We start from the raw sequence: 27,991 nt of genomic DNA, 5'->3' as shown, positions 1-27,991 counted from the left end.
TGTGTATATATATATATACGTATATACATAAATATGTATATACAGTATATATATACATATATATGTATATATATAATATGTGATAACAGCTTTTGATCTCTAATGTGACCACAGTAATGACAGCAGTGTACAGTATGTGAGTGTGTGTTTGTGTGTGAGAGAGAGAAGCATTAACACTGGGTAATAAAAATGATCAATAATCATGTTCCTTAAGTACCAGCTTAGAGGAACACAATCATTTCCTTTCTTAGTATATGGCCCCCCTGTTAAAACCTTGCCCACCATCCAACCCCCCCCCCCCCCCCCCTCCCCCCCATGTATAAAAGTCTTGGCCCATTCAAACACTGCACCAACAAAAGCTCTGAATAAAGACCGATTTGATGATCTTCTTTACTGAGGGCATGTAATACCATATCTCACCACAGAGAGGCATCAGTAGTCCACTACACTTTCTTTAAAAAATGTCCAAAAAACACAACCCTGGATGACAGCAATTCATTTAAATTGTAAAAAAAAAGAAAATTAAGACGAATTGCTATAAACCATAAAGGCAACACGTAATATAATGGGTAGTAATAGGTATTAGGTATATTATCATAAATACCATCTAATTTTCCATAGTAAACACCCAAAATGATAACAATTCATTCATACAGTGAATTAATTAATTTCAACTTTATATAATATGATAACTATCAATTTGATCATCTGAAGGTAGTGTTTCTTATTACCAAGCTATTTCCTGATATAACTTTGAAAATAACATTATTTTACTGTAATATTCCCCCCTTATTACTACATTATTACATTGTTATTACCAAAAAGTGGAATTAAAAAAAATAAGATTGTATCACGTAATATTACCTTTTTTAAAACAAAATTATTACAATATTATTATAATAATGTTGTTAGTGTGCTAAAATGTATGGTTTTACTGCCATGTAAAGTAAGATTAGATTTGATTTGATCAGATCAGGTCAGATCAGATCAGATCAGATCAGATCAAATTAGATTAGCCCCTGCGATGGACTGGTGAACTGTCCAGGGTATGACCTCGCCTATTGCCCTATATCAGTTGAGATTTGCACAGCTCCCTCTGCGACCCTCATGTGGAGGATAAAGTGGTAGAAGATGGATAGATTAGATTAGATTAGATTAGATTAGGTTTTGCTGATCCCACACTGGGGAAATTCACATTACAGCAGTTACAGCAGCAAAGGATATAGAATATAGAGTTATTATTTTACTATAGATTGCTGTCATCAGGCGTCATATTTCAATAATATATAAGATAAAACACTGGGCATTTATGGTTTTGGTTAAACAAAGCAAAACAGTGTTTTAACTGTGTTTTAACTGTGTTTTAACTGTTAAACAAACAAACAGTACGAACTAAACAAACAACAACCACAACAATAACATAAAAACATGTGCAATAAAACCATAAAGACATGTGCAATAAAACCCTGGGCATTATGGGGTAACTGTAGGTGTGTGTGTACCTAGTATGTGTGTATATGTGTGTGTATGTATGTACATATATATATGTATATATGTGTGTATGTGTATATGTATGTATGTATGTGTATATATGTACATATATGTGTATATGTATGTATGCATATATATGTATATGTATGTATGTGTGCGTATATATACATGTATATATGTATGTATGTATATATACTGTATATACATGTGTTGTGTGTATGTAGGTATACATACATATATATAGCATGGGTCACTTTCATTTTTATTTTTATATTTTTATTCTTATCTCATTTTATTCTATTCTCTATTTTCAACAGTGCTGTGTGTGGATGCTGGAGCTGTTAATTTCCCCGAGGGAACCTCCCAAAGGGATTAATAAAGTCGTCTGTCTGTCTGTCTGTCTGTCTGCGTCTATTGACGCCTCTCTGTGGTGAAACATGGTATTACATGCCCTCAGTGACTTAAAAAAAATCTAAAAGACAAAAAGATTTTACAGAACGATTGAACTGCCCAAAACACTTTAGAAGCCCGTGGTCGAGTGGAAGGGAATTGGGCTTGTTGCTGGTTCAAATCCTGGGACAGGTCAAGGAGCAAGGCACCCAATCCCAGAAGTGCTGCCCACTGCTCCTGCACCTGGTTTGTGTGTGTGTGTGTGTGTGTGTGTGTTCACTGCTGCTGTTTAAAAAGAATAGCTTCAATGTAGAGCTATAAAAGTTTTAAATATTGTTAGTGCAATTGTTTTTGTTCCTCAGAGGGGTCAAAGTTTGAGGATGTAGGTGGAGTTTGACTGATCGAATGTTCTACTCAAACATCTTCAAATAACAGAATCTCCTTTTCTTAACTCTCCAGCTGGACTCACTGTAACGACATGAAAGAAACGTCCAGTTTCTTGTGCAACGTATGTTCCTGATCCAAACACCTGCACAGTCTCATAGAACTATTAGCAAGAGATTGAGATGAGCGTTTAAAGTACATGAAATATGTGCATTTACATGCTTTATCCTTAAAATGATTAGTATTGGGCCACCTACACATGACATTCACACCTGCAGGCATTTATATGACAGCTCATTCTATATTCTATAAATATAACAGCTATCACTCGTGTGGGGAGAATTTATCCAAGTGTTTTGGAATGTGTCTGAGGGATTCTTGGCCCATTCACACATTAGAGGATGATGTGTATGTTGGATGAGACTCACAGTCTCTGTTCTCATTCATCCCAGTGGTGTTTGTTAGGGTTGAGGTCAGGGCTTTAAACAGTCATGTTCTTTATCACCAAACTTACACAACTGTGCTGGGAAAAAAGGCCATTCCTTTAAACATAGAAGCATTGAATTATTAAAAAGTATTGGTAAGATGAAGAATTAAAACTGATTTATGTAAAATAGTGACCTTTAATAAAACAGTGATCTTTAACCCTTTAATACCTAAGCTTCAGAATATCCTTGATTTTTTTTTTTCTTATTTTAACCATAAAAGGGCCAGATCTGGCAGTTATTTACAGTTTACTGCATGTTAAATAGTGTATTAACACTTTAACATGAAGAAAAACAAAAAGGTTTATTTAAAAACAACAACAACAACAACAACCCACTAGTTGTACATTAACACCAGATTTTGCGTGTTCAATTTTAAATTTGTCTTTATCTCAATGTCCAAAAACAGGCAAAAGAATTAAAGAAAAATGTACAGGTTTTCCAACTCTTTCCTCTCTGGTGACAGAGACATTGATTTGCTGTCAATCTTCCTGCAACAGCACAAGTCAAATTACTGTAATAACCACATTTTGGTTTTAACTTGCAACTTCTCAGCTTTCAGAAACCGTCAGATATCTATTATAGTACCACACTCAAGTTCAGTGAGCTATATTAATGTATAAATATGACCAATTCTTTCACTAATGGGACTGAATGAAACACCTGAATTCATTCATTAAAATGGGGGCCTCAATACTGTTCATATAATGTACATGACATATATGTTGTATTTAAATGTCGTGTAATTTTGGACAAAAACTAAATCTGCACTTCACCAAAATAAGTAAAAGGAAACTCATTCAAAACACTATTCATTTGAATGGAACAAAAAATAATAAAAAAATCTAACCCTAACCCTATGTGCATACTACTATTACTATTACCACTACTACTACTACCACTATTACTACTACTACTACTACTACTTCTACCATTACTACTACTACTACTATTACTACTATTACTACTACTACTACTACTACTACTACTACTATTACTACTACTACTTCTCCTACTACTATTACTACTATTACTACTTCTCCTACTACTATTACTACTACTACTACTACCATTACTACTACCATTACTATTACTATTACTACTACTACCATTACTACTACTACTACTACTACTACTATTACTACCACTACTTCTACTACTACTACCATTACTACTACTACAACTAAATGCACAATAATGAGCCTTTAAAGAAAAGTTAGTGGATAATGTCGTGGTTTATGTTGGGGCATAGAAAGAGAGGCCGTCACTAATGGAATAGCTGTGTGCACTGATTTGGTGAAAAGAGTCACTTTTGAGAGGAGAGAGAACACAGTTTTGAGTTCTGTCGTGAGACAAAGCAGTTACTTTCTTTTCAGTTTGAGTGAATAGTTTTGAGAAACTGAGACAGTTTCTGGAAAAAGGTATCGAAGGGGGGAAAACTGTAAGTCTGATACTGAAACTCAGTCTGTCCAGAGAGAGCCAAAGCATCGTTACCTGGGAGAGGAGGACACACACACACACACACACACACAGCTATTCTTCTTAGGACACCTCACTGACCTTGATTCAAACTAAGTGTTATCCCTGACCTTAATCATAACTAGGTAAGCCTCACCTCAGCTTAACCACAACCACAAAGTCAACCTAAACTTAACCTTAACCCACAAGTTCTCCTTATATGGACATCCTAGGGTGTGTGTGTGTTTATAGGTCACATATTCATGCTCTAAAATGTTGAATTTTTCTTTTCTTTTTGTTCATAAAACAAGCTGTGAAATTCAATCCGATTTTTAAACAATTTGATGACTTTTTGCTCAGGTGTGCTCCGTGTTCTAAGGGTTAACAACTACAAGTGCACACACAGTGACTTCCCTCGCTTAACCCATTATCCTGACCATAACCATTACAGCTAAATGCCTAACCTTGACCCTTAACCTAACCCTAACGTAAACCTAATTCTAACCCTAAAACTATGTCGTGACCCATAAGCAAGCCTTATAAGGAGTGACAGAACATAATGACCAAGATAAATGTCCTTCCTGTGGTTCATAAGACCTTTGGTCCTCATAGAGAGTACAAGTACCTTAACTCTAACCCTAACCCTTAACCATAATAACTAACTGAACTAACTAAATCTAACCCTTCTTTCTCAAAATGTGCTTTAAAGTTGTGAAGACCACGTTCCCAGAATGCCCTCACTGTTTGTGGGTCCTCACAAAGCCACACATACAAGCACAAACACACACACACACACACACACAGACATTGGTGTTAATGCACATGTTGGACTGAGTGGCGGCTCACAGTGTTGGAAACTGAGCTTAGAAGTTAATACTGAAAAACGCTGAGTCACACACACACACACACACACAAGTCTCTCCTTTAATTAAGACCTGAAGTGACCCCACCTCCACATCGAGAACATTCTTTAATCGGGTTCACACTCGGAGCCTCTCGTCTGTGTCCTCAGTCACACAAAGAGAAAAGAAAAGACAAGTTGTTATCGGAGGAAAAGAAGAGAACAAGATCACTGACTCTTTCTTTCTTTCTTTTATTTCACACTCACTCCAAACTGCTTTTTGTGGTTGAGTGACCTGTGATTAATATGTCTGTAATATTTAAAACCAACTCAGTGAGCTGTGAGTCAGCGGCAGCCTCTCTTTAGCCTCCACACAGCTGCTGTAACGCCGTTTTCTCTCCACTGTGAGATAAATAAAGCTATATTATCTTATCTTATCTTATCTTATCCACTGTTTACTGTGACTGTGCACAGACAGGAAGAGCTAACATTAGCCTGCTAACGCTAACCCTGTTTATCTTCCTCATTCATCATGGTGTCATAACTCCTCAGATTAACTCAGCCACTACTTTAAGGTTGGGAACCATGTGGGTCACAGTGCAGTGACATCACATCAAAAAAACATGTGCACATGTGGCAGCAGGGGCGTCTCCACACGGAGGGTGAAGCTTGTCTGGGGGCCTCTGAGCTGAGGGATGGGGGCCACCACAGTGGGTCCAGGCTTTTTATTTTATTTTTGTTATTTCAAACATCTTCATATCTTTGTATCTTTGTTTACACTCTGCATCATTTCATAAGTGTTCCTTTGTCGTTTCATGATCACAGTCAAAGGTGCACACTTGCAACAAGAGGATCCACAAATCAAGATTATTTAACCAATATTTACTGCAAATATATAATAATAATATTTACTACTTTGAACTTAATATAATATAAGATATCGTGCGTCATAGTTTATCTTTGTAAAAATTCAAAACCATGTACTCCAGTTGCTTTATGTTTCATTTTGAAACAGGAGTCTGATGTTATTTAGCCGTTCTGAAGCTATTCCATTTATTTAATGAAAACAAAGTTGCCTTGCAATTTCTAAGTCGTCATCCTGGTCTCAGGTCTGGTGTCAAAGCATGAGACAGATGAAATTAGTGAAACAAAGAGTTTTATCTGTAGCAGTAGAACATTTAGTTGGAGGTGAATTACCTGCTCATAATAGTTACATAGTTCAGAGACGTTATGTCTGAACTGTTTATACATGAACAACAGTGTTGTGAGGATTGGTTTGAAGTAGGAACTCAAAACAGGAAAGAAAACTTCACACATATCAGATGTTTTCCTGATATTACTATATTATTAAGAGGACCTGTGAAGCACCGTCTAGTACTGAAACATCACAATAATAACAGTATTTTATCAAGCAAATTCAGACAGTGTGCGACGGTCTCCTCGATACTTGAAGTTGGGGCCCCCCAGATCCATTTTTCCCTAGGACCTAAACTCCTTTAATACGCCTCTGCTTCCATACTTGCAAAAAAAACCTTTCTATAAAACCCTTGTATAGTCCAGTATTTCTGCTTTTGACTGAGATTGAGTCTCAGTTGTAAGATAAAGGTCAGTTTTTACAGTTACATTTATAAATGTCACACAAACACACTCTTCATCTGGAGAAGATGTTTTTTGAAAAGGGCATGAGGACATTCATCACAGCTCAGTGACTCATGTGCTAGACCATAGATCCAAGAGCTTTGAGGTAAATAGAGGCCTCTCTTTCATCTTTTAGCAACAAAGTTGAACTGTAATGTCATCAGTGATGGATAAGTGTGTTTATCAGCTCCTGATTGACTTCATGTGGCGTTTGTCTTCATCCTAAATGAGAAACGGCTGCTATAACAGTGTTTTTGCTGTTTCTTTGGGTTCTTATAAGGACAGTAAGAGGAAAGAAAAGCAGGAGTTCACAGTGAAAGAAGAAATGAAATGCAATAATAAACATTTAATAATTAGGTCACCGTGACCTGACATTTGATAAAAGCAGTGACAAGTGACACATGGACTTCACGCCGCGTCACAGAGATTACATATGGAGGAAAAAAGAAACAGCAGGGGGTAATTAGGTTGTAGGATTCATTAGAGGTTACCTTGTGGAGTAGGACACACAATAAGCTTCCCCCTCCCCCTCCCTCATCCTCCTCTTCCTTCCTCCTCTTCCTCCCTCCTCCTCCAGTCGGGTTTTATAAATGAGAAAGCTCCAGTTGCACTCGATGTGAGTGAGCCCCATTCAGTTTCTGACTTTTTCCCTCAAGTACAGGCGAGAAGAGCAGAGGGAAGGATGCACCATCATCATCATCAGCAGCAGCATCATCATCAGCAGCAGCAGCAGCAGCAGCAGCAGGACTGAGGATGCTGACACTGTCTCTCATCCATACTGGACAATTTACTGATTAGAGAGGGAAAAAACGACTGGCTGGATTTTTATATACTATACTTCCTCATCATTTCAGGGTTTTCTTTGCACATCTTTTTGTTTTTTTTGAGTGGTTTGAGTTCTGTCTCTCGCCTGTGATGTGTGCGCTGCTGCCCGCGTGGCTGTGGCTGCTGCTTGGCCTCCTGCCTGTGGAGGTCCAGACCCGAGCTTTAACTCTGCAGAGCCTCTCTCACAGACACAGGTACCATCACTCACTCACTCACTCACTCACTCATCATTCACCAGTGACATCTGGAACAAGCATTTCATTACTTTACTGAACTTTATGATGTGGCTTCATCTGCATTCGATGATTTAGGTTGACCTTTCTATAAAAACCTCTTTATTTTTATGCTGAATGAGTTCATTATTATGTTTTCTCTGATTTTGTTTCACTAAACAAACAGAATATCTAATTTATCAATCAGTAAATCACAGATTGCACTTTATTGTTATGTCTGTATTTTGCTGCCTGGCAGTTATTAATGTGAGAAAAAGGTCCAGCAGCAGCAGAATGAGGTAATTCCTCAGAGCAGCAGGAGGTGAGACGGTGGAGGCTGATTTAGTGGGATTTGGGACAAGGATACATGAGCAATACTCATGAGAGGCCAGGCAGCAAACAACACACACACACACACAGCAGCACAGTTTGATTATAAAAGTCACATGTGTTATCAGTTTACTTTGTATTTTATAATGGTTGGATATTCAAACATGCCTTTAAAAAACAAGACAATATAACCACTATTAGGGGAAAATCGCTTGTTTCAAGCATAAATGATCTGCCTTTTTCTGACAGTTTTCTTGAAACTGAAAAGATGGTGTGATTAGACTGAATACACTGAATTCAATTCAGTTACACTAGTACATGTTTTTTTGCAGTGCTAAAGGAGTATGACGAGTTGCTTTATTTCTGCTGTTTTATTGTATGATTTTTTTAAGATGTTATATAAAGTTTATGGTCGCCAACATTTCAGTAGTGATTTATTCAGTGGAGTAATATGTCTGCATAGTTACATGTTATTGTTTGTGCACTAGGTGATTTATTTGTTTAGAGTGCAGGAGAAGTCTCAGGTGTTAACAGTAATCACAATGAGTGATAAAGAAGAAGTGAGAGGATTATATTATAATAACGAGTGAGACAGTGAGGACATGTATGAACACTGACCCTGTCAGGACTGTGTCTGTGTGTAGTCCAGGTATTACTCACATTGTGGGGACTTAAACCTGTTTACACAGTCATATTATGGGAAACTAGATTTTCTTATGGGGACGAAAACAAGCCCTCATAAAGTAAATGAGTATATTTTATGGTGAAGACATGGTTAGGTTAAGGTCAGGGTTGGGCATTACCTATAGTTTAGGTTATAACACTTTGTTTAGGCAAGTGCGTCCAGTGTCCTAAGAAGAACAGATACACAAACCTGTGTGTGTGTGTGTGTGTGTGTGTGTTCAGTTCAGTGAAGAACCCCATGCTGTGCTCTTAGTTGGGAGGAATGTTGTAGAATCTCCTTTTGCTCTCAGGCTCTTCACAAGTTCACAACACACACCCACGCACACACACACACACACACACACGCACACACACACACACACGCACACACACACACCTATGTGTGTGTATGTATATATATGTGCATATATGTATATATGTGTGTATATGTATGTATGTATATATATATGTGTATATATATATGTATATGTGTTGTTTGTATGTATGTATGTATGTATATATACATACATACATATATATAGCATGGGTCATTTACGTTTGTATTTTTATACTTTTTTAGATTTTTATTTTTATTTTATCTTTATTTTTAGCTTATTTTATTCTATTCTATATTTTATGGTGTTTGGTACCTGGGGTGTTTCTCTTTCCAGTCTCCTGTAAAGTGTGACTCTAATCTTAACAGTGCTGGGTGTTGATGTTGGAGCTGTTGATTTCCCCGAGGGAACCTCCCAAAGGGATCAATAAAGTCGTATGTCTGTCTGTCTGTCTGTCTGTCACACACACACACACACACACACACACACTCTTCAGAGGACATTACATTGACATGAATACATTTCCTGGAAAATGACTCTAACCTTAACCATAACTACTACTGCCCTAACCACTATTATTCAAATGTTAGCCCTGAATGTATCCATTTCCTCAGAAAAGGTTCTGCCTCATTCAGACCAGGTTTTGGTCTCCATGAGGACTACTGGTCCTGACAAGATCAGTGTTTATGCCAGAAAACTTCCTAAAAACTTGATAAATGTTGCAAAGTTACTAAATTTTTGTTTGCCAGAGTTTAGTTCTGTGATGTCCTCTTTTCATGTATTCAATACTTAGTTTGTTCATTATTTTTATACTAGAAATAATTTCTTTTATACGAGACCATTAGAGTTTGGTGTATGTTTTTTTTGTGTATCATTTGTTATACAAATAGTAAAAGAAAAAGAAAGAAAGAAAATCATCCTGGCATCATACATACAACCATAGAAAAAGCCATATCAGTGGAGCTCCACACATGTGTAGAGGTGCAGTATAATAAAGTATATGTGACAGTATTAACATCCGTGTGTGAAGGTCATGTTGAAAGAGAAGTTTTCTGTTTGGGAAAGAACAGACAAATAAAGCTGACCTCACTCACAGCATACATCCCAGTCCGTATCAGAACAAACCCGGTTATCTGAGAAAAACACTCAGTTCATGGAAGTTACTGTGGACATCAGTGACATCACAACTCAATTTCTGGGAAACGTGAACCCCAGGGTTTATGGTTAGCCCAGACACTTTTAAACTCAGGCTATTGAGAAACTACGAGATAAATGTGTGAAGTTATTGTATTTCAAGTTAATGCAGAATGTAAAAAAAGTGCTTAGCGACACTAATACATAAATAAAGGCAAAAGTTTCAGTGATTATTTAACGCAAAAGTGCTGCATTCAGGTCTCACCACCTCTCATAGTTTGTGCTGCATGTTGAATCCCACAATATGACGGACTGAGACCGTGCAGGTCCTCTCACTGCGAGGAAACGGAGTGTGGACAGTTGTGCACAGTTCTATTAGCTTCAGTCCTGCAGCTAAAGGAAACAATTTATTAGAGTATTAGAGTCATTATGTCATAATATTATGAGAAAAAAGCTGTTTTATTTTATTTGTGCTAATGTGACATCACGTCATTGTTTACAGAGAAAAACACTGCAACATCATTTTCATCAAACACATACTCACACTTTTATTATTTCATGTCTGAACTGTATGTGCAGGTATAGTTTGCACCTGTGTTGTTTGTGTTATAACAGTTTTGATTGCTTTGAACTTTACTAGTTCATTGTAACCAAGTACGGTGGGCGTGTGTGTGTAGTCTGTGGGTGTGTGTGTCGTCTGTGCGTGTGTGTGTGTGTGTGCGTGTGTGTGTCGTCTGTGGGTGTGTGTGTGTAGCATTTGCACATATGAGTGAGCATGATGAACATGATTTGTGTCGTAAAATCATGTGTTGCCAGACAGTCACGTTACTTGCATGTGTGTATTTTTACCCATGTTGTGGGGACCTAAATCTCTTATAGGGACAAAAAGTCCCCATAATGTGAAATATTAAATTTTAAGGTGAAGTCATTGTGTATGGTTAAATGAGGTTGTGGTTAGAGTAAAGTCTCCAGTTAATGAATGGAAGTCAGTGTAATGTCCTCTGAAGTCATGGAAACCAAACTGTGTGTGTTCTTGCATGGGTATCTTTGTGAAGACCCCAAAAAAAACATAAACTGTGGGGTGCAAGGACATTTTGGGAAAGTGAGGACATCTTGGTTGGTCCCCACATTCTTTTCTTAAAAAGGTTTTAGGGTTAGGGTTAAAATTGGGTTAGGGTTAGTCATTTAGTTAGGTTAAGGTTAGGTGATGGGTTATGTCTGTGAGTGTCCTCACTACTAATGCTGTGCAAATGAATGTGTGTGTACTTGTATTTTTTTTGGCTCATTAGGGCCTCATTTGTTAAAAACCAGTACCAAAACCTGGTCCTACTGAGGCAGAACTTAATTTCTGAGAAACTGGTCAAGTCTAGGGCTGCTATGTAAATTGTGGTTAAGTTTCGGATGTCCAAATGAACGCAAGTCAATGCAATTTCCAAAGTGTAAGTGTGTGTGTGTGTGTACATGTGCTCATGTAAGCATTTCCTTATGCCCCGGATTGAGAACATGCTAAAGAAGATTGGGAAAGCCAACTCTATTACCACCCTGGACCTCTGCAAGAGCAGGTATGTCTCTGGCAGGTCCCTCTGGACAGCAAGTCTGAGTCCCTCACCGCGTTTTGGACCTCTTTTGGCCTCTTTTATTTCCCTGTAATACCTTTTGGATTACACGGTGCCCCAGCAACATTCCAGAGGCTCATAGACAAAGTGCTGCAAGGTTGTGAGGACAGCAGTGTAACCCTTACCTACAGCAGTTGATGTGGTTGTGTTCAGCTTAACCTGGGAAGAACATCTGGAGCAGTCCTGATGGTCCTAGGTACAATCCGGACTGCAGGACTTACACTGAACCTTCAGAAATGTGAATGGACCAAGAAGGAAACACAGTACCTGAGAAAAGTAGGAGACCATTCTGAACAGCCCACGGTCAGGTCTTTCCCGGGCCTTGTGGGCTGGTACCAGCAGTTCACACCATTATCTGAGTGTTCCTCTGACAAACCTCACCTGCATATAATTGAAAGAGTTTTTGTGTAAATAACAGCACCAGAGGGAGAAGCAAGATAGAATTTTTCTAATGATTTTGATGTTTTTGTAACAGAGATCTACACTGAGTAAAAGCTGGACATCATCCAGGTTCCTCTGCCCCCTGCTGCTTCACATTATCTACTAAGTATTGCAAAATGGTGGTTAAACTCTTGAATAAGAGGCCTGTCTGCTCAGCAGGGAGGTGTGAAAGAAAGTACTTTCACACAAGTCAAGAGAAGTGGTTTACCAGCATCTACGTCGGGCTCTGTGGAAAAGCCCAGCAATAGCCAAATATAATTCTGGACTTCTGAAGTTCTGATTTAATTTATTGCCACCAATTCATCATAATGTTAATTATTCATGTTTGGAGTGAATTAGACAATGAAGAATCCATATTTGTTTGGGGTAACCTTAACCTAACCCTAACCCTAACCTCATCCCAACCATACAACATGTCTTCACCATAAACTGTAATAATATTATGTTATGGGGAGTTGCTTTTTGTCCATATAAGGAAGACAAGTCACCAGGGTGTGACTGTGTAAACAGATTTAGGTTTCCACAAAAGTCAAGACAAAACGTTAAAGATAAAAAAAAGTTAAAATAAAACAGACAACAGCGAGTTTCCCTCCTGTCCTGTACTCTGTGTCAGCTCACACACTGTAGTTGATTAACACAACATTTAGTTGTGCTGATGAGTGGATGACAGTGTCAGTTGTTGGTTGACAGTCAGTTTGAACCACTTTGGTCTGGATAAGTACAGGAAGCAGAACAATGTCTAGAGGTCCCTAATTGGCATTTTAGTCGGTTTCAACACTAAAATGTCAGTTATTGACTAACGTGTACGAGAAAACAGCTCATTACTCTTTAACTGTCTTCTGCAGGTCCACGTGAACATGTGTGCAGTCTCAAGCCCTTTTCACATGTAAGGGGCTCTACTTTTTGTAATATTTTACCCAGAGGAGAGCATCTACAATATGTCAGTTTAATCCAGTACATGTCATACATACAGTACTGTCTAAAAGCACCATTAACTGTTTGCTTTGTTGTTTTTATGTCTGTCGAATTCTTTGACTATTGGCATTTAGATTAGAATGATGTGACTGAAAGTTGGTCAAACACAAGTTTTACCAATGACAATAATTGGGGTTCTTCTCCAGTTTTAAGAGAGCCAGGGAGGTCAGGTAAGGACTCACACTTTAAAAATGTGTTATTTTAAATCTGCATACATGTTTCCTGTATTCTCTGGATGTGTTCTGATCAAGTGATTGGAAATAATCACATAATTATACTGCATGGTCATGATGGCACAGCTAAAACAAATCAAATGGTGGCCTAAGACTTTTGCACAACACGGGCCAATTTTTGGATCAGCAAAACAGTGAATGTTGAGAGAGTTTAGTTTAACAGTACTGAACTGATCTGAAATACCACTGAAAAAGTTGGGATTTGGCTCATGATTGCCCGCTTTCAGCAGTGCTGTCACTAAATACACCAGACTCCTCTGTTAAATAACAATATTTAAGAAATTTCTTTGCTAAATGATGGAAATTAACACATTTTCAGGATTTTTAGAGCAGGTAAAAAAAACACTGGGTACCATGGAAAAACAAAAAAAATCTGTATTTTAGGGAATTGTTATGCACATGATTTTCTTGGAAGGTGCAAAGCAGGCTGAGTACAAGGTGCAAAAGGAGGTAGAGCCTGCCACAAAAACATGAGTGTAAATGCTTTTTGTCAGTGCAACCATTGACCTCTGGGCTGGTTCACCAAAGAAATCATCAGCGCAGGACATCGATTAACAGCTCACACACATAGAGAGCATGATTGCCAGTGTGAATCCTCCCCAGTGACAGAAGCAGTTCTCACCACACTGTCCAGCTCTCCTTCTATCTTTCCTTCTCACATTTGTTTTCTTCAATCAACTCTTTGTGGTTTTTGAGACTGGAGATTGAGTAAAGACAATATTCCCTTCGGACAAGCCTGACTTCCTGTTAGGCATTTCATCTTACATCTGGATCCAGTTTCATTGAGAAACCTAAGCAGGATTCATGTATATGCTATCTCTGTGTGTGTGTGTGTTTGTGCGTGTGCGTGTGTGTGTGTGCGTGTGTACTTAAATCTTTGTACAGTCAAAAAAACCTACAAATCTATCTTTGTCTGGCTCCCACAACTTTAACGTGCTTTTTCAGGATTAAGACATGGTTTTTAGGGTTTTAGAATTAGGTTTATGTTGGGGTTAGGGTAAAAGGCCAGGGAATGCATGATGTCTGTGTGCCTGGTGTCCCCACTAAGATATAAAAACAAGTTTGTGTGTGTCTGTTCTAAAATGTTCTCTCTCTCTCTGTGTATTACAGGCTGAGTTTAGCCAGAACTTCCAAACCCCCCAAATCTTCCCCTCACGTTACCGCCATGCCTCCTGTGTCTGACCTCTCTGTTACCGTTGACAACCACATCACACCAGGACACAACAGACATTTCTCATGGAAAGCACTGCTGCACAAAGAGGCCCCGCTCACATGGTCTGATCCGTTGTTGCTGCAGGAAGCACCGGCTCACCTGCGCGGTTCAAGAGGTCGGCGCCATGCCGCTGGTGGGAGGAGCCACAGCCACCTGATGAGGGTGGGGTGCGTCTTAGGCACCTGTCAGGTTCAGAACCTCAGCCACCGTCTCTACCAGCTGATTGGACAGAGTGGGAGGGAAGACTCCTCCCCCGTCAACCCTCGCAGTCCTCACAGCTACGGCTAACACCGAAACTCTGGCAACACGCCTTTAAGAAACCCAGATGTTATTGCAACAGTAACATGACAAAACCTGAGAATAAGGCTTTTGATGTTTGTGCGTAGGATTATTGTGTTTCTTTGCAATTTAGGTCTTATTCTATTGTTCGGTAAAAAGATAAAAAAAAGAAAAGTAATGCAACGTAAGAGGGGGATAAGAGAAGTATCACCCGACCTTTAAATGGTAAATATTAACTCTACATCAAGTTTTACTAGGGATGCTCGATATTATTGGCCGATAATGGCTATAAAATGTTTTATTGGATATTGGCGATCATGACACCCTGATATGACTAATGACTAGAACAGTAGGCTGAATAGGCTGCTACCTCCTTGACTTCTATGCTGGCGGCCTCAACAACTATTGTTTTTTTATGTTCATTTATTTTTGCATAGTGATAAAAAATATATACATCTGCTGTGACATGAGTATGAAAACATGTATGTTAATTTCACTACAGAAGATACTAAATGACCTCTGCAATTGGATGCAGGGGGGGAAGTGTATGTATATACATACATGTATATGTATATTTGATATATTGGCATATCGTATATCAGTAACAAGTCCAATATCGTGCATTTACCTTAATTTACAAGGTGAAGGTCAACAGGGCATCAAAAAGATAAGATAACAAACATAATCACTGATAATTCTGCAGCAAAGGGAAAACACTTGTGGTAAAAAAGTGCTAAGCAGTGCCTTATCTCTCACATTATAATGTGGTCAGAGCAAAATACAACACATTAACATGTGAAAACATTGATTATGTGATAAAAAGGACTAAATAAATACATTTAGCCTATTCTAGCAGGCCACTCACACCCTTAAGTGATAATATTAATGTTTCTGTTCATTTTACAGCCATTTCTGTAACACCTCTTATTATTTTGATTAGGTAAATTGGCCATTTCCAGTTAAATAAATCATAGTGTCATTTTATGCATGTTGTTGGAATTATATAGACAGAAATCTTGAGTAAAAGGCTGCAAAACTCATCTGCATCTGCTATTAGTGGACATACTTTAGCAGAGTTTTAGCATTATTGGTTAGGTTCAAAAATAAATTCAGTTTGCTCATTTGCTCGGAGGCCAAAAAAACTACCATGACAACACATTATTGATAGGAATGCAACTCTGCTAACAAATGGTAAATGGTCTGTGTTTATATTGTGGATTCTCTAGTCGTGTAAAGCTGCTTAACACTAGAGTTTCGCCATTCACCCATTCACTCACACAGTGTATTTATGTATCTATGTGCAGCACATTACATTTTTCATACCCATCACACTTGTCAGGAGCAACGTGGGGCTAAGTGTTAAGGACACATCGGCTTGTAGATTAGCGGAGCTGGGAATTGAACCCATGAGGGAATGCTTACTGTGATGAGTCAACTTTATGGATCCTACCAATGATTCAAATGGGTAGAATCCTAGTATGACTTTATAATGGCACTTTTTCATTACACAGTTCTAGCACGACTCGGCTCGACTCGACTCTACTCGTTCTTTTCCATTTTTCAGCCATATTTCAGTTCAGTGACTGTGTCAGACCGAGTCTGTGCTCCGGTCATACAGGACTGAACAAATCTTTTTAATGATTCTAATGATTCAGTACACCTAAAAGAACTGCTTTGCCTGTCGTTAGTTTGCGTTTGTGTCGCGTATAAAACAACATCACAGCAGTTTCGCGCAGCCGTGCTATGATGAGCCCAGTAATGGAAAACGACGTGTCTGATACCAAACCCAGTCGAGTGGAGTCGTGTGGTGCTAGACCTGTATTATGGAAAAGTGAGTGATAATGAAGTGGATTCTTTGTATGCATCACTTCAGGGTTGTTCAAAGCAAACAGGAGATTGATTTAAGCCGTTACCACACACTTGTTTGCTGGGACATTGTAGTCCAAGGCATGTACACAATATTTTTAGACACTAAGTGTGTCGGAGGAAAAGTGTGATGTCAGAGAAGCCTCGGTCAAAGTGTGCAACTAATGTCTGCTGTCGTCATCACTTCTGATCCTTCTGATCTGAGCTAATCCATTTGCTCCCTCTGCAAACAAGTAGCTTTGCTTCAGTGTGAATGGAAACCAGGAATAAACTACCAGTCAAACCCAGTTAACCCTTCACCCCTGTGTTCCCCACAGTGCACACAGTCAGTCAAAATAAACCACTCACACTAATCCATGATCTGTCTGCACACGTCTTAACACATCGAATGTCTTCACCAGCTTAAAATGTGAACCAGAGAGCGGACAACTCTACAAACTCGACCACAGAGTGCTTTTTTTTAAACAATATTTTGATTTTCATAATTTTTGAGCCTTAATTGTTTATTTACTGCTTCATTAATGTAGGCTGGTGCTTTTGTCTGTGTGTGTGCCACGTCAGCATAACTCTTGTTATCGTAGATATTCTTATAGAAACGCATGAAAGCACTTTATACGTCTTTATAATCATCATTATGACTTGAATTTTAATGTGTTATTTAACTTAAAATGAATGTGCTGTAAATATTCCACGTCTCTACATCTTCATGTGTCAAGTGTCCTTCTCTAAACTGCCTGGAAGTGATATTCTGGTCTAACTCTGTTTTTACAGTCGCACCATCTGGGAAATAAAACACCAGTCAAATGTCACGGTCTGAGGTCGGACTTTTTAATGTGGACGCTCACGTGGTTTATGAGTGAGACATTCTTTAAACTGTGTTAGTGATAATGATGGCTCGCACGCACGCACACACACACACACCTCATCCATACAGCATGTCCTTCACATTAAAATGAAATCATTTACATTATGGAGAGTTGATGTTTGTCCCCAAAAGCCAGACAAGTCTCCATAATGTGATTGTGTACACAACATGAGTAACACACACACAAGATATTTCATATCTTAGTGAGGACACATCATTGACATCACACATTTCCTAACCCCTTACCCTAACCTTAACCTAAACCCAATTCTAAACCTAACCCTAAAACCAGGTCTTATCTTTAACTTTAGCTCATTTGAGTGCCTAACTAAACTCAACCTTACTGAGCCATCTCTACCTCATGATTGAGGCATGTTATACTAAAAAGAATCCACCAGATGTCACTGTGTCTGGAAATGGTGCGCTTATTTTTTTTACATATGACAGTGATGGAGGCCTTACTGAACAGAATTATATTACTTGGTAGCACAAAAATACTTAATTTAACTGTCTAATCTTTTTTTATTTAAAAACTAATGGTAAAGTGTAGCGAATCTAAGCTTATATGAATAAAAAGAACAAAACTGTTCCTGGACCTGGGGTTGTCTAACAGGGGAGAGAATGATCTGCAGACCAATGAGACTACAGACGAAAGGACAGGTGATCAGGAAACTCCAAACCATGCCACATTTGTCAAGTTCACCATGACATGACATATCCCTGCGTGCGTGTGTGTGTGTGTGTGTGTGTGCGTGTGTGTGCGTGTGTGTGTGTCTTGCCATCCCCTAAATGCATCAAAACAGCCATGAATATGCTCACAGTTCAATAAACTGACTGCGGTTACCACAGGACACTGTCAAGTCCGGTCAAGTCAGTTTTATTGATATAACCCCACATCACAAACACAACTTACCTCAAAGGTCAGTGACCTCAGGTGACCTCTGCTCCACCTGACCTCACACTCATTCACAACGGAACAACAGAGAGAAAGACATGTAAGAAAACAACACAGTGGTAACAATTACAATCATTAACAAACTGTTAAAAAGTGGGAGATTCAAACATTAAAAAGATTAAAGGTTTTAAAAAGGAGTCATTTAATGAATAATTTAAACAGAAAATAGGTTTAAGTCAAGGTGAAATGAATCCAAGATTTTTAAAATAAGACAAAAAGAAAGATGAGGGAGTTTAAGAAATGCTTAGTTTGAGAGTGTATCTGACGATTCATCGCACATATAATATCGCTCTTGCTGTTAAACAACACATTCATGGGGACAGACGGACAAACAACAGTAATATAATGCAGAGTCCATTCAAATATTGTGTGTGCGTGTGTGTGTGTGTCCCAGCCCTGACCTCTGTCGGCACAGCTGCACGTCAAACTAATGCCTTGTTATTATTATTCTAAATAATACACCAGTCCAGCAACATGGTGTGGTGTGAAAAGCACAAATGATAGATAGATATATCATTACATGTCATGGAGCAGACACTTTTATCCAAAGCGACTTACAATGGAATTAAGTACAGTCAGCCAGGGGTGGAGTCAAACTTGCGAAAATGATGTCTTCCACAAACAGGGTACTGGTCTTAACCACTGAGCCACTCCACCCCCAGATAGATAGATAGATAGATAGATAGATGGATACATTTTGGACGACATACTAAACTGTGACATTTTTGTCACATTTTGGACGACGTACTAAACTGTGACATTTTTGTCACATTTTGGACGACGTACTAAACTGTGACATTTTTGTCACATTTTGGACGACGTACTAAACTGTGACATTTTTGTCACATTTTGGACGACGTACTAAACTGTGAAATTTTTGTCACATTTTGGACGACGTACTAAACTGTGAAATTTTGTCACATTTTGGACGACGTACTAAACTGTGACATTTTTGTCACATTTTGGACGACGTACTAAACTGTGACATTTTTGTCACATTTTGGACGACGTACTAAACTGTGAAATTTTGTCACATTTTGGACGACATACTAAACTGTGACATTTTTGTCACATTTTGGACGACGTACTAAACTATGACATTTTGTCACATTTTGGACGACGTACTAAACTGTGACATATTTGTCACATTTTGGACGACGTACTAAACTGTGACATTTTTGTCACATTTTGGACGACGTACTAAACTGTGAAATTTTTGTCACATTTTGGACGACATACTAAACTGTGACATTTTTGTCACATTTTGGACGACATACTAAACTGTGACATTTTTGTCACATTTTGGACGACATACTAAACTATGACAGTTTTGTCACATTTTGGACGACATACTAAACTATGACATTTTGTCACATTTTGGACGACATACTAAACTATGACATTTTTGTCACATTTTGGACGACATACTAAACTATGACATTTTGTCACATTTTGGACGACATACTAAACTATGACATTTTTGTCAAATTTTGGACGACATACTAAACGATGACATTTTTGTCACATTTTGGACGACATACTAAACTATGACATTTTTGTCACATTTTGGACGACATACTAAACTATGACATTTTTGTCACATTTTGGACGACATACTAAACTATGACATTTTTGTCACTTTTTGGACGACATACTTAAAACAAGGCATACTAGTGAGAACTCTAGGTTCTCACTAGTATGCCTTGCAGCAGCAGGCACTAACTACACAGTGACACAAAAACTACTGAGTCATTCTGCATCAGTAAAAACAGATAAAATGCTGATGATTGAGAAAATCACACACACACACAGTAGAGGACACACACACAGATATTGTTGCTAAACTAAATAAGCCTTCCCCAAGTTGACCGGCTGTAAACTGAATGTGTCCACAAAAGCAGCGTCTGACAGGAACACACACACACACCACACACGCACACGCACACACACACACACACACAGGTTGTACCCAGTTAGGTGAGGTTTGGTTAAAAAGTGACTGGACATGAGTTAGTACTACAGAACAAGTATATATGAAGAGAGAGGGACAGACACTGAGCTCCAGAGGACAAACAACACGTCAACAAGCAAAGATTTCAGCTGACAACCATGAGGGTCATTCACGTTGTATGTAGACGCTTTACTTTCTTTGAAATATCATTTTAAACATGTATTGAACTAATGATGGCACTGTTGTTTCACGTGCAGGGTCCAGACCCTTCTCTGACATATCGTCCCAACTTAGAGAAGGACGAAGCCAAGAAGAAAGAAGACTACAGAAACTTTGAGGTAAGAATTCTTTAAGCACATGTAACACTGAGTTAACTAACCTAACCCTGCTCTTTATTAAGTATTATATTTATGCACAGTCAGCTGATCCAGGCACTGGTGGTCAGTTATAGTCAAAAGTGACAGGAAACAAAGAGTGATCGATCTCTGTGTTTCAGACTGGGAGCCTATTTGACCGCGTCTTCAGGACGTATAAGCTGATGCACACCAACCAAACTGTGGACTTTGTGAAGCAAAAGGTGAGAAAAACCAAACAAACTCAAACCACAGAGAAACGTTAGATGTTTGACATCAACAATCAGTCAAGAAGAACACAACAAGTTTGAAATATCAGTCAGACTCTTTTTTAAAGATCAACCCTGACCTTTTATTTACCTTTTCTAGACTCGAGCAGACCATGTGATCCTTTCAATCATTATAATCATCATAACAATCATAAGATTAAGATAAGATTATTAGTGGGGAAATTTACATTAACACACAGCAGCAAAGACAGTGAAGACAAAGATAATAAACATACATTTCCAAGAAAGTACAATATAGAAAGATAATAAGACGATAAACAGTTAAAATAGAATATACATTATAGACAGTTTCCAGAATATATACAGATATACATCATAAGGGTTAATAATTAATAAATAATAACTGTAAACTATTCATGAGAGAGCTGAAAAAGTTTTATTTAACTATCATTAAGCATTTATTAACCATTGTTAACCTTTATTATTGTTCCCTTTGACCCTTCAACAACCACACAGATACTAAGATTTACAACATGTTTTACACTTATAATACATTACATTTAGTGAAACTTAATTTATGTATAATAGCACTAAATAGATATATATACATATATACAGTATATATATATATAGTGTTATTATACATAAATTAAGTTTCACCAAAGGAAAACAAATGTTTCACTTTACAGAAACTTTTAATAAATGTCAACTTAAAATAATACATTTACAGTCACACTAATATCACACACCTGACCAGGGCTAAACTGAGATCAGCTGATTTATTCTTTTTGGTTCATTTTCATTGCAAAGTCTAACAAAGTGTGTAAGAAGGACACCTGGTGGCCGACTGATGCACCTGCAGCCGCACAGAGCAGCAGACTGAAGTGAGAGTGAATTTGATGAAGCCAGGGGCGTCACTAGGTTTTAAGGACAGGGGGGGCTTAGCCCCCAGGAGATGCACAGAATGTGAGCGAACGTTTAATTTCACAAACAGCTAACAAAAACTGAGAAATGGCACGTTTTGGACAGATTTAACAGAGATACTTTACTGTGCAAATGCCTCTTGATCCATGTCTGGATCCCCTTGCTCTCTCTGCCTTGACCTTGCCTGTTGATCTTTTTCTCCCTCCGCATCTCCTTCTGCCTGACCCTTCAAGATACATTTAACACAATGATTTGAATTAATAACTGATCAACAAAGAGGGTAATGCCATGACTTTCACTCACAACACAATAATTGTTTACTCCCAAATATTTTGAAGTCACACAGAATATATTTTGGGCACATATGTGACTAAAATGGTTGTAATTTTAAGCCCTGAAAAAATGTAACTTAATTACATAAATGACAGTTATATTAAGGTACTCTTGAAAATATTTGGGCCAGGCTAATTTGGCTTATACATCACTCTCTTGGCTATCTCCACTTTCCAATCATTACTCTCCTAAATAAAAGCTCAAGTTAAATAAGTCTTGTATGGTGCACTTGGACTGAAATGTTTCATATTTCATATTCATATTGAGTTCCATAAAATTCCAGGACTGTCTGCATCACAAATGACTCTATCCTGTGAAATCCTTTAGACTCACCTTTCCAGTAGAGGTTTCTCCCCTCTCACTCTCTCTGCTCCTCTGCCCTGACTCCTTCAGGTCAATAGGGGTGGTGGAGTGATTATTATTATTACTACCGTATTATCATTATTATTATTATTATCCACATAATCATACGTGAATGAGCTGTTTCACGGTGTGCATCTGATGCTTGAGCTGATGCTCCAGAAGGAAGTCACCCCAAAGATAATATGAAGAGTGCACACCTAACTCTATAAACAACCAGGACCTTCACATTGCATTTCGGACTAACTAGCTAGCTACTGTAAGTAGCAGAGTTCTTTTGGAGCTGAAATGTAACTTTTGACCGCAAACAATAAAGGTAAGACGTGCACAGAGATATACAGCACGCATCTCACGCTGCCTCCTGTACAGGGGGCTTTCGGCTACAGAGTGTGTAAGCCAGGTTTTTATTTGTCAAACAGGGAGCATTTGGCAATTACGTGGGACTTTCTGCTGTTAGCTGGGGGGCTGCAGCTAACTTATTGTTACTATCAGCAGTGATACTTACTCTCTTGAAAAAATGTCGTATGTCCATTCTTGTTCACGTTCTTCTCCTAATGCTGCTCTAGTCGGTTCTGTGTGCTCCGCTCCCGGTACACACACTGCAGGTACCCAGGTACCGAGTGCAAGCTAGGTTGCAGGGAAAACGTGGACTGGATTTCAGTGATTTGGGCGTGCTCTATATGAACAAGTGGAATGGACTCGATAACGACGCACTGACTCTGACTCTCTACCGCTTCCATAAGGGAAACTAAGATTTATGATCACATTTAACTGGTTATATGATTATTTATCTAAACTCAAATTCTCGCCACATTATATTGAATTTGTCAGCACTTTTTTGTAAAAAAAATTTTTTAGGGGGGCTTTAGCCTAAAATAGGCCTAATGACGCCACTGGATGAAGCAGGACATTTTTGGTTTTACACTGTAAAAACAGCCCAAATATTCTTAAACTGATTAAAATGTTATTGTTCTAAGAAAAAATAATCTTGGCTAGAATACTTGAAACTAGCTTGTTAATCTGCAGCCACTGTCAGACTGTGACGAGCCTTAAAACAAAGAAAAACAGGCCAAAATTTAAGAGTTAGTACATTTAAATTAAAGAAATTCTGTCATGTAATTGACTTAAAATTACTCTTCCTTTACTTGATTAAGTCAACTTTGACTATTTCTACCTTAGAATTTCTTATATTTGCACACACACCGATCTGTAATAGATTTAACACATTAATTTAAACATTTCATATAAACCATTGTAGCTTGTTACAAGCAAGGTGCAAGATCTTATTAAGGCAACGTTAGATGTTTTTTTCCTTAAATTTGAAAAATAAACTTATTTCACTTTGTTGAAAAATCTATTGCCGTGAGTCTAAAGCTGATTCCTTCATTTCCAGGTTCATACCCAGAAGCTTCACTTTCATGGTAAACTTCCTCTTGCCTCCTTGTAGCTTTCTCAGTGGACAGCCTTCAACCACACCCAGATGGGGATGATGGACGCCATCTTGGCTCTGAACCTGCTGGTGGATGAATCTGACCCTGACGTGGACTTTCCTAACTCTTACCACGCCTTCCAGACGGCTGAGGGCATCCGCCAAGCTCACCCAGACAAAGGTAACATTAAAGAGAGAGAGACAACGTTTAAGTATAAATATGTGCTTCTTCTTCTTCTTCTTTGACAGAAAAACATATGGTGCTACAAAAACATAATTTTCTTAATGACTGATCAGTTTTTTTAGCTCACGTAATTTATCCTTTATGATGTCAATCATTTTGTGTTTTTGTAAAAATCTAAAAATCTTCTTCTTTCAGCTTCTCCCTTTAGGACAAAATCTGCCGCCATCTTGTCCTCTGCCTTGTGTCCTCTTCTGTTACACTAACTGTCCTCATGTCGTCCTTCACAACATCCATGAATCTTCTCTGTGGTCTTCTTCTTTTCCTCCTGCCCAGCAGCTCCATCTTTAACAATATAATCACTATCTCGCCTCGTGACCATGTGACCAAACCATCTCTTACTTTATCGCCAAACTGTTCACCCTGAGCTGACCCTCAAATATGCTCATTTCTAATCCAGTCCATCCTGGTCACATCCTGGATGAACATCTCAGCATCTCCAGCTCCTCCTCCTGCTGTCTTTCAGACCGTTCCACTGTCTCCAAGCTTTACATCATAGCAGGTCTCACTACCGTCTTGTAGACCTTCCCTTTCACCTTTGCTGCCGTCCTTGTGTCCCACATCAGCCCTGACACTCGTCTCCACCCACTCCGCCCTGCCTCCACTCTCTTCTTCACCTCTCTTGTGCGTTGGATGTTTGACCCCAGGTGTTTGAACTCCTAAACCGAAATATCCTCCACAGACTGGTTCCAGTTGGTGGGTCTGATTCATGATGTTGGGAAGATGTTGGGTCTTTGGGAAGAGCCACAGGTAAGAGACACATTCAAACCGGACTGACCAGCTTCATTGTGGTGCCTTTTTCGTTTTCTTTGTTGTTTTACAACAACAGACATCTGTAATGTTGCATTACTAGCTTCTTCTTCTTCTCCTTCTCCTTCTTCTTCTGCCTCTGTCTCTGAACAACCTCCACATGTCTAATTATGTCCTCCACTTCAGTGGTTCTAACCAACGTTAAAATACAGCGGTGTAAATAGGTCGGGTAAAGTCAGCTACAGACTTTTCACACACCGCTGTAGTGAAATGAGCCAAATATGGAGCGAGAGATAAGGCCACTCTAATTCTTATTATTTCATTTATTAATATTATTTTGTTTTTTGTGTCATTTTCTCCACCACATGAAGCTCACGTGCCACTGGTGGTACACATGCCACAGTTTGAGAACCTTGGCTCTACCTTCCTTTCAAACCCATCCATCAGCATCTGTTTGGTTTTGCATTACTCTCAGGACCTGGATGTATGGCACAAAAGCATGAGAACACTTTCAAAGCAGTACATTCTATTTCAAACTGAGTGATTCACATTCACATATAAAGAATTACATTCTGGTGCAAAGTGGCACAGAATTCTTCCTATAACTCCTCCCTTTCCTGAACTACAGTGGCTGTCGTATGCCAAAAGATAATCTTATTCAAGCTTTGTGTGTGTGTGTGTGTGTGTGTGTGTGTGCAGTGGGCTGTAGTGGGCGACACCTTCCCCGTGGGATGCCAGTATCAAAAGTCAGTTGTGTTCAGAGACAACACCTTCCTCGATAACCCAGACGACAAAAACACCAACTACAAGTGAGTATCCTTGTGTTGTGTCATTTGTGTGAACATTTAAACAAGTAAAAACCCTCTTATTAACTCTTATTAACCAGGATTGTCAAAATGACAAAACAGGAGATTTACTTTACGTTTTGATGAATAAAACAATAATCCAGCAGCTTTTATGAATCTGTGTGACTGAGCCTTGTGTGGGAATGACTCTGCTCTGCTGTCTGTGCTGTTTCACGCATGTTGATTAATGTGATAACAGGTTATTTTTTTTCTTTTGTCTCTCATCAGCACTGAATATGGGATGTATGAACCAAACTGTGGGCTCGACAAAGTCCTCATGTCCTGGGGCCATGATGGTATGAAACATCATGTTCTGACAGACACACACACACACACACACACACACACACACACACACACAGACCACAACCTGTAAAATAAGCTGCGTTCCAATCAAAACGTCTGTTTGTCTCATGAACTTGAACTTTGAACTTTGAACTTGTGTTGTCTGCAGAGTATCTCTACAGAGTCCTGAAGTTCAACAACTGCTCCATCCCACAAGAGGTGAGTGAGTTATCATGTTAAGTCATGATTGAATGATTTGTCGCAAAAGCAAATGCAGTAGCTGGTGTTTGCTGATCATCATATGCTGATTTTTATCACAGCATATGATGAGATTTGTCCCTGGATCAGAAAATAACATTACTAGATTATTACCCACATACACTGGTTTATATAGTTACACTTTCAGACACACTGGAGTTCCCTCACAGGTTAAACTCCTGGGTTTTATCACCAACTGTCAGAAGTGAAGAAGCCTCTTGAATTAGAGGTGAAACCTCTTCAATGAATCTACTACTTTTGCAGCAGATTCAAAGACATTAGGAGATCTATGACCTGGATGAATGAATCTACGCAGATATATGAGCTGTTAGAAGTTCTCCTTAGGTTTTGACTAAGCAGAACAGATCAGTCAAAGTTGAACAGAAAATCCACTTTCTTCACCCGCTCATCCAATTCCATCTTTTTCCTCAGGGCATGAACATGATCCGCTTCCACTCGTTCTACCCATGGCACTCCCACGGAGACTACATGCACCTGTGCGACGACAGAGACCTGCAGATGCTGCCCTGGGTCCAAGAATTCAAGTGAGTTACTGTCCTCTTTTTCAATTTCACACTGTCCACTTCACCCTTTTTGAACTGAAGCTGGACTGTTTTGATTCTCTCTGCAGCAAATTTGACCTGTACACAAAAACCACTGAACTCCCCGACGTCGAGAAGCTGAAGCCCTACTACCAGTCTCTGATCGACAAGTACTGTCCAGGAACACTGAAGTGGTGACGACAAAGGGACGGTCATGAGTCCACCAGTTACTGTGGCTATTCTTAATATTTTAAAATGATACAATGTATATAAATAGTCGACACATTTATCAATGATTGCATTCATAAAAGCAAATCTTTCTACTCCAATGATGACCTGGTGAATACATGGCGCATTGATTATCACAAGGTCACGCCCTTTAGTTAGTGTGTTTGCAGAAGTGATGACAATTACAAGGTTTCTTGAATGCATCCTAAAGCTGCTCCTCTAATCCAAACCATGGATGTATTACAAGAACTGGATAGAGCACCGCCCCCCTACGTTTGCAGCTAATTTCTTCCAGTGGTCACTCGTGGTACTGCAACAAAAAGTACTCATGCTGCCCAAAAAGCAATTTTCCCATAGACCACAACAATAAAAAACACGCCTGTAAAAGGGCTCACAGGACACCTTGAGACATGTGAATATAGGCATTTATAGATCTTTATATTCCATATTATTTTGTCAAACCTTGCTAAAGGCCATAAAACACCCAGAAAAATGTAAGAGCTCACTAATTTACTATCAAATTTAAAACTACATAGATGGATTTTGTACTGATATTACTGATATTGTTATATGTCACTGATAATTATGACTCATTTTCAAATAAAATTTTATAGAAAAGGATTTTTTTTATTA

General features: G+C 38.7%; 2 protein-coding genes across 2 annotated transcripts; both read left to right on the top strand.

Annotated features, from left to right (window-relative positions):
- Window positions 1-7,289: 7,289 nt before the first annotated feature.
- Window positions 7,290-15,260, top strand: adm2b (adrenomedullin 2b). The gene is made up of 2 exons (XM_058645422.1): window positions 7,290-7,706; window positions 14,562-15,260. The coding sequence occupies exons 1-2, from the start codon at window positions 7,603-7,605 to the stop codon at window positions 14,950-14,952; spliced, it is 495 nt and encodes a 164-aa protein (XP_058501405.1). The 5' UTR covers window positions 7,290-7,602; the 3' UTR covers window positions 14,953-15,260.
- A 4,950-nt stretch (window positions 15,261-20,210) lies between these two features.
- Window positions 20,211-27,979, top strand: miox (myo-inositol oxygenase). The gene is made up of 10 exons (XM_058645421.1): window positions 20,211-20,756; window positions 20,838-20,918; window positions 21,077-21,157; window positions 24,228-24,390; window positions 25,133-25,200; window positions 25,900-26,009; window positions 26,274-26,341; window positions 26,500-26,549; window positions 27,021-27,133; window positions 27,220-27,979. Exons 1-10 carry the CDS (start codon window positions 20,739-20,741, stop codon window positions 27,326-27,328), a joined length of 861 nt encoding a protein of 286 aa, XP_058501404.1. The 5' UTR covers window positions 20,211-20,738; the 3' UTR covers window positions 27,329-27,979.
- Window positions 27,980-27,991: the final 12 nt, after the last annotated feature.

Source organism: Solea solea, chromosome 12 (assembly GCF_958295425.1).
Source record: "Solea solea chromosome 12, fSolSol10.1, whole genome shotgun sequence".
Taxonomy (NCBI): Eukaryota; Metazoa; Chordata; class Actinopteri; order Pleuronectiformes; family Soleidae; genus Solea; species Solea solea.
The sequence above is the reverse complement of the archived record's forward strand: the minus strand, read 5'-3'. Positions and strand labels throughout refer to the sequence as shown.

Coding starts and splice junctions, on each gene's coding strand:
- adm2b (XM_058645422.1), top strand. CDS start 7,603: ATGTGTGCGCTGCTGCCCGCGTGGCTGTGGCTGCTGCTTGGCCTCCTG. Junction 7,707..14,561: donor AGCCTCTCTCACAGACACAG/GTACCATCACTC, acceptor TGTGTATTACAG/GCTGAGTTTAGCCAGAACTT.
- miox (XM_058645421.1), top strand. Junction 20,919..21,076: donor AAGACTACAGAAACTTTGAG/GTAAGAATTCTT, acceptor TCTGTGTTTCAG/ACTGGGAGCCTATTTGACCG. Junction 26,342..26,499: donor CATGTCCTGGGGCCATGATG/GTATGAAACATC, acceptor TGTTGTCTGCAG/AGTATCTCTACAGAGTCCTG.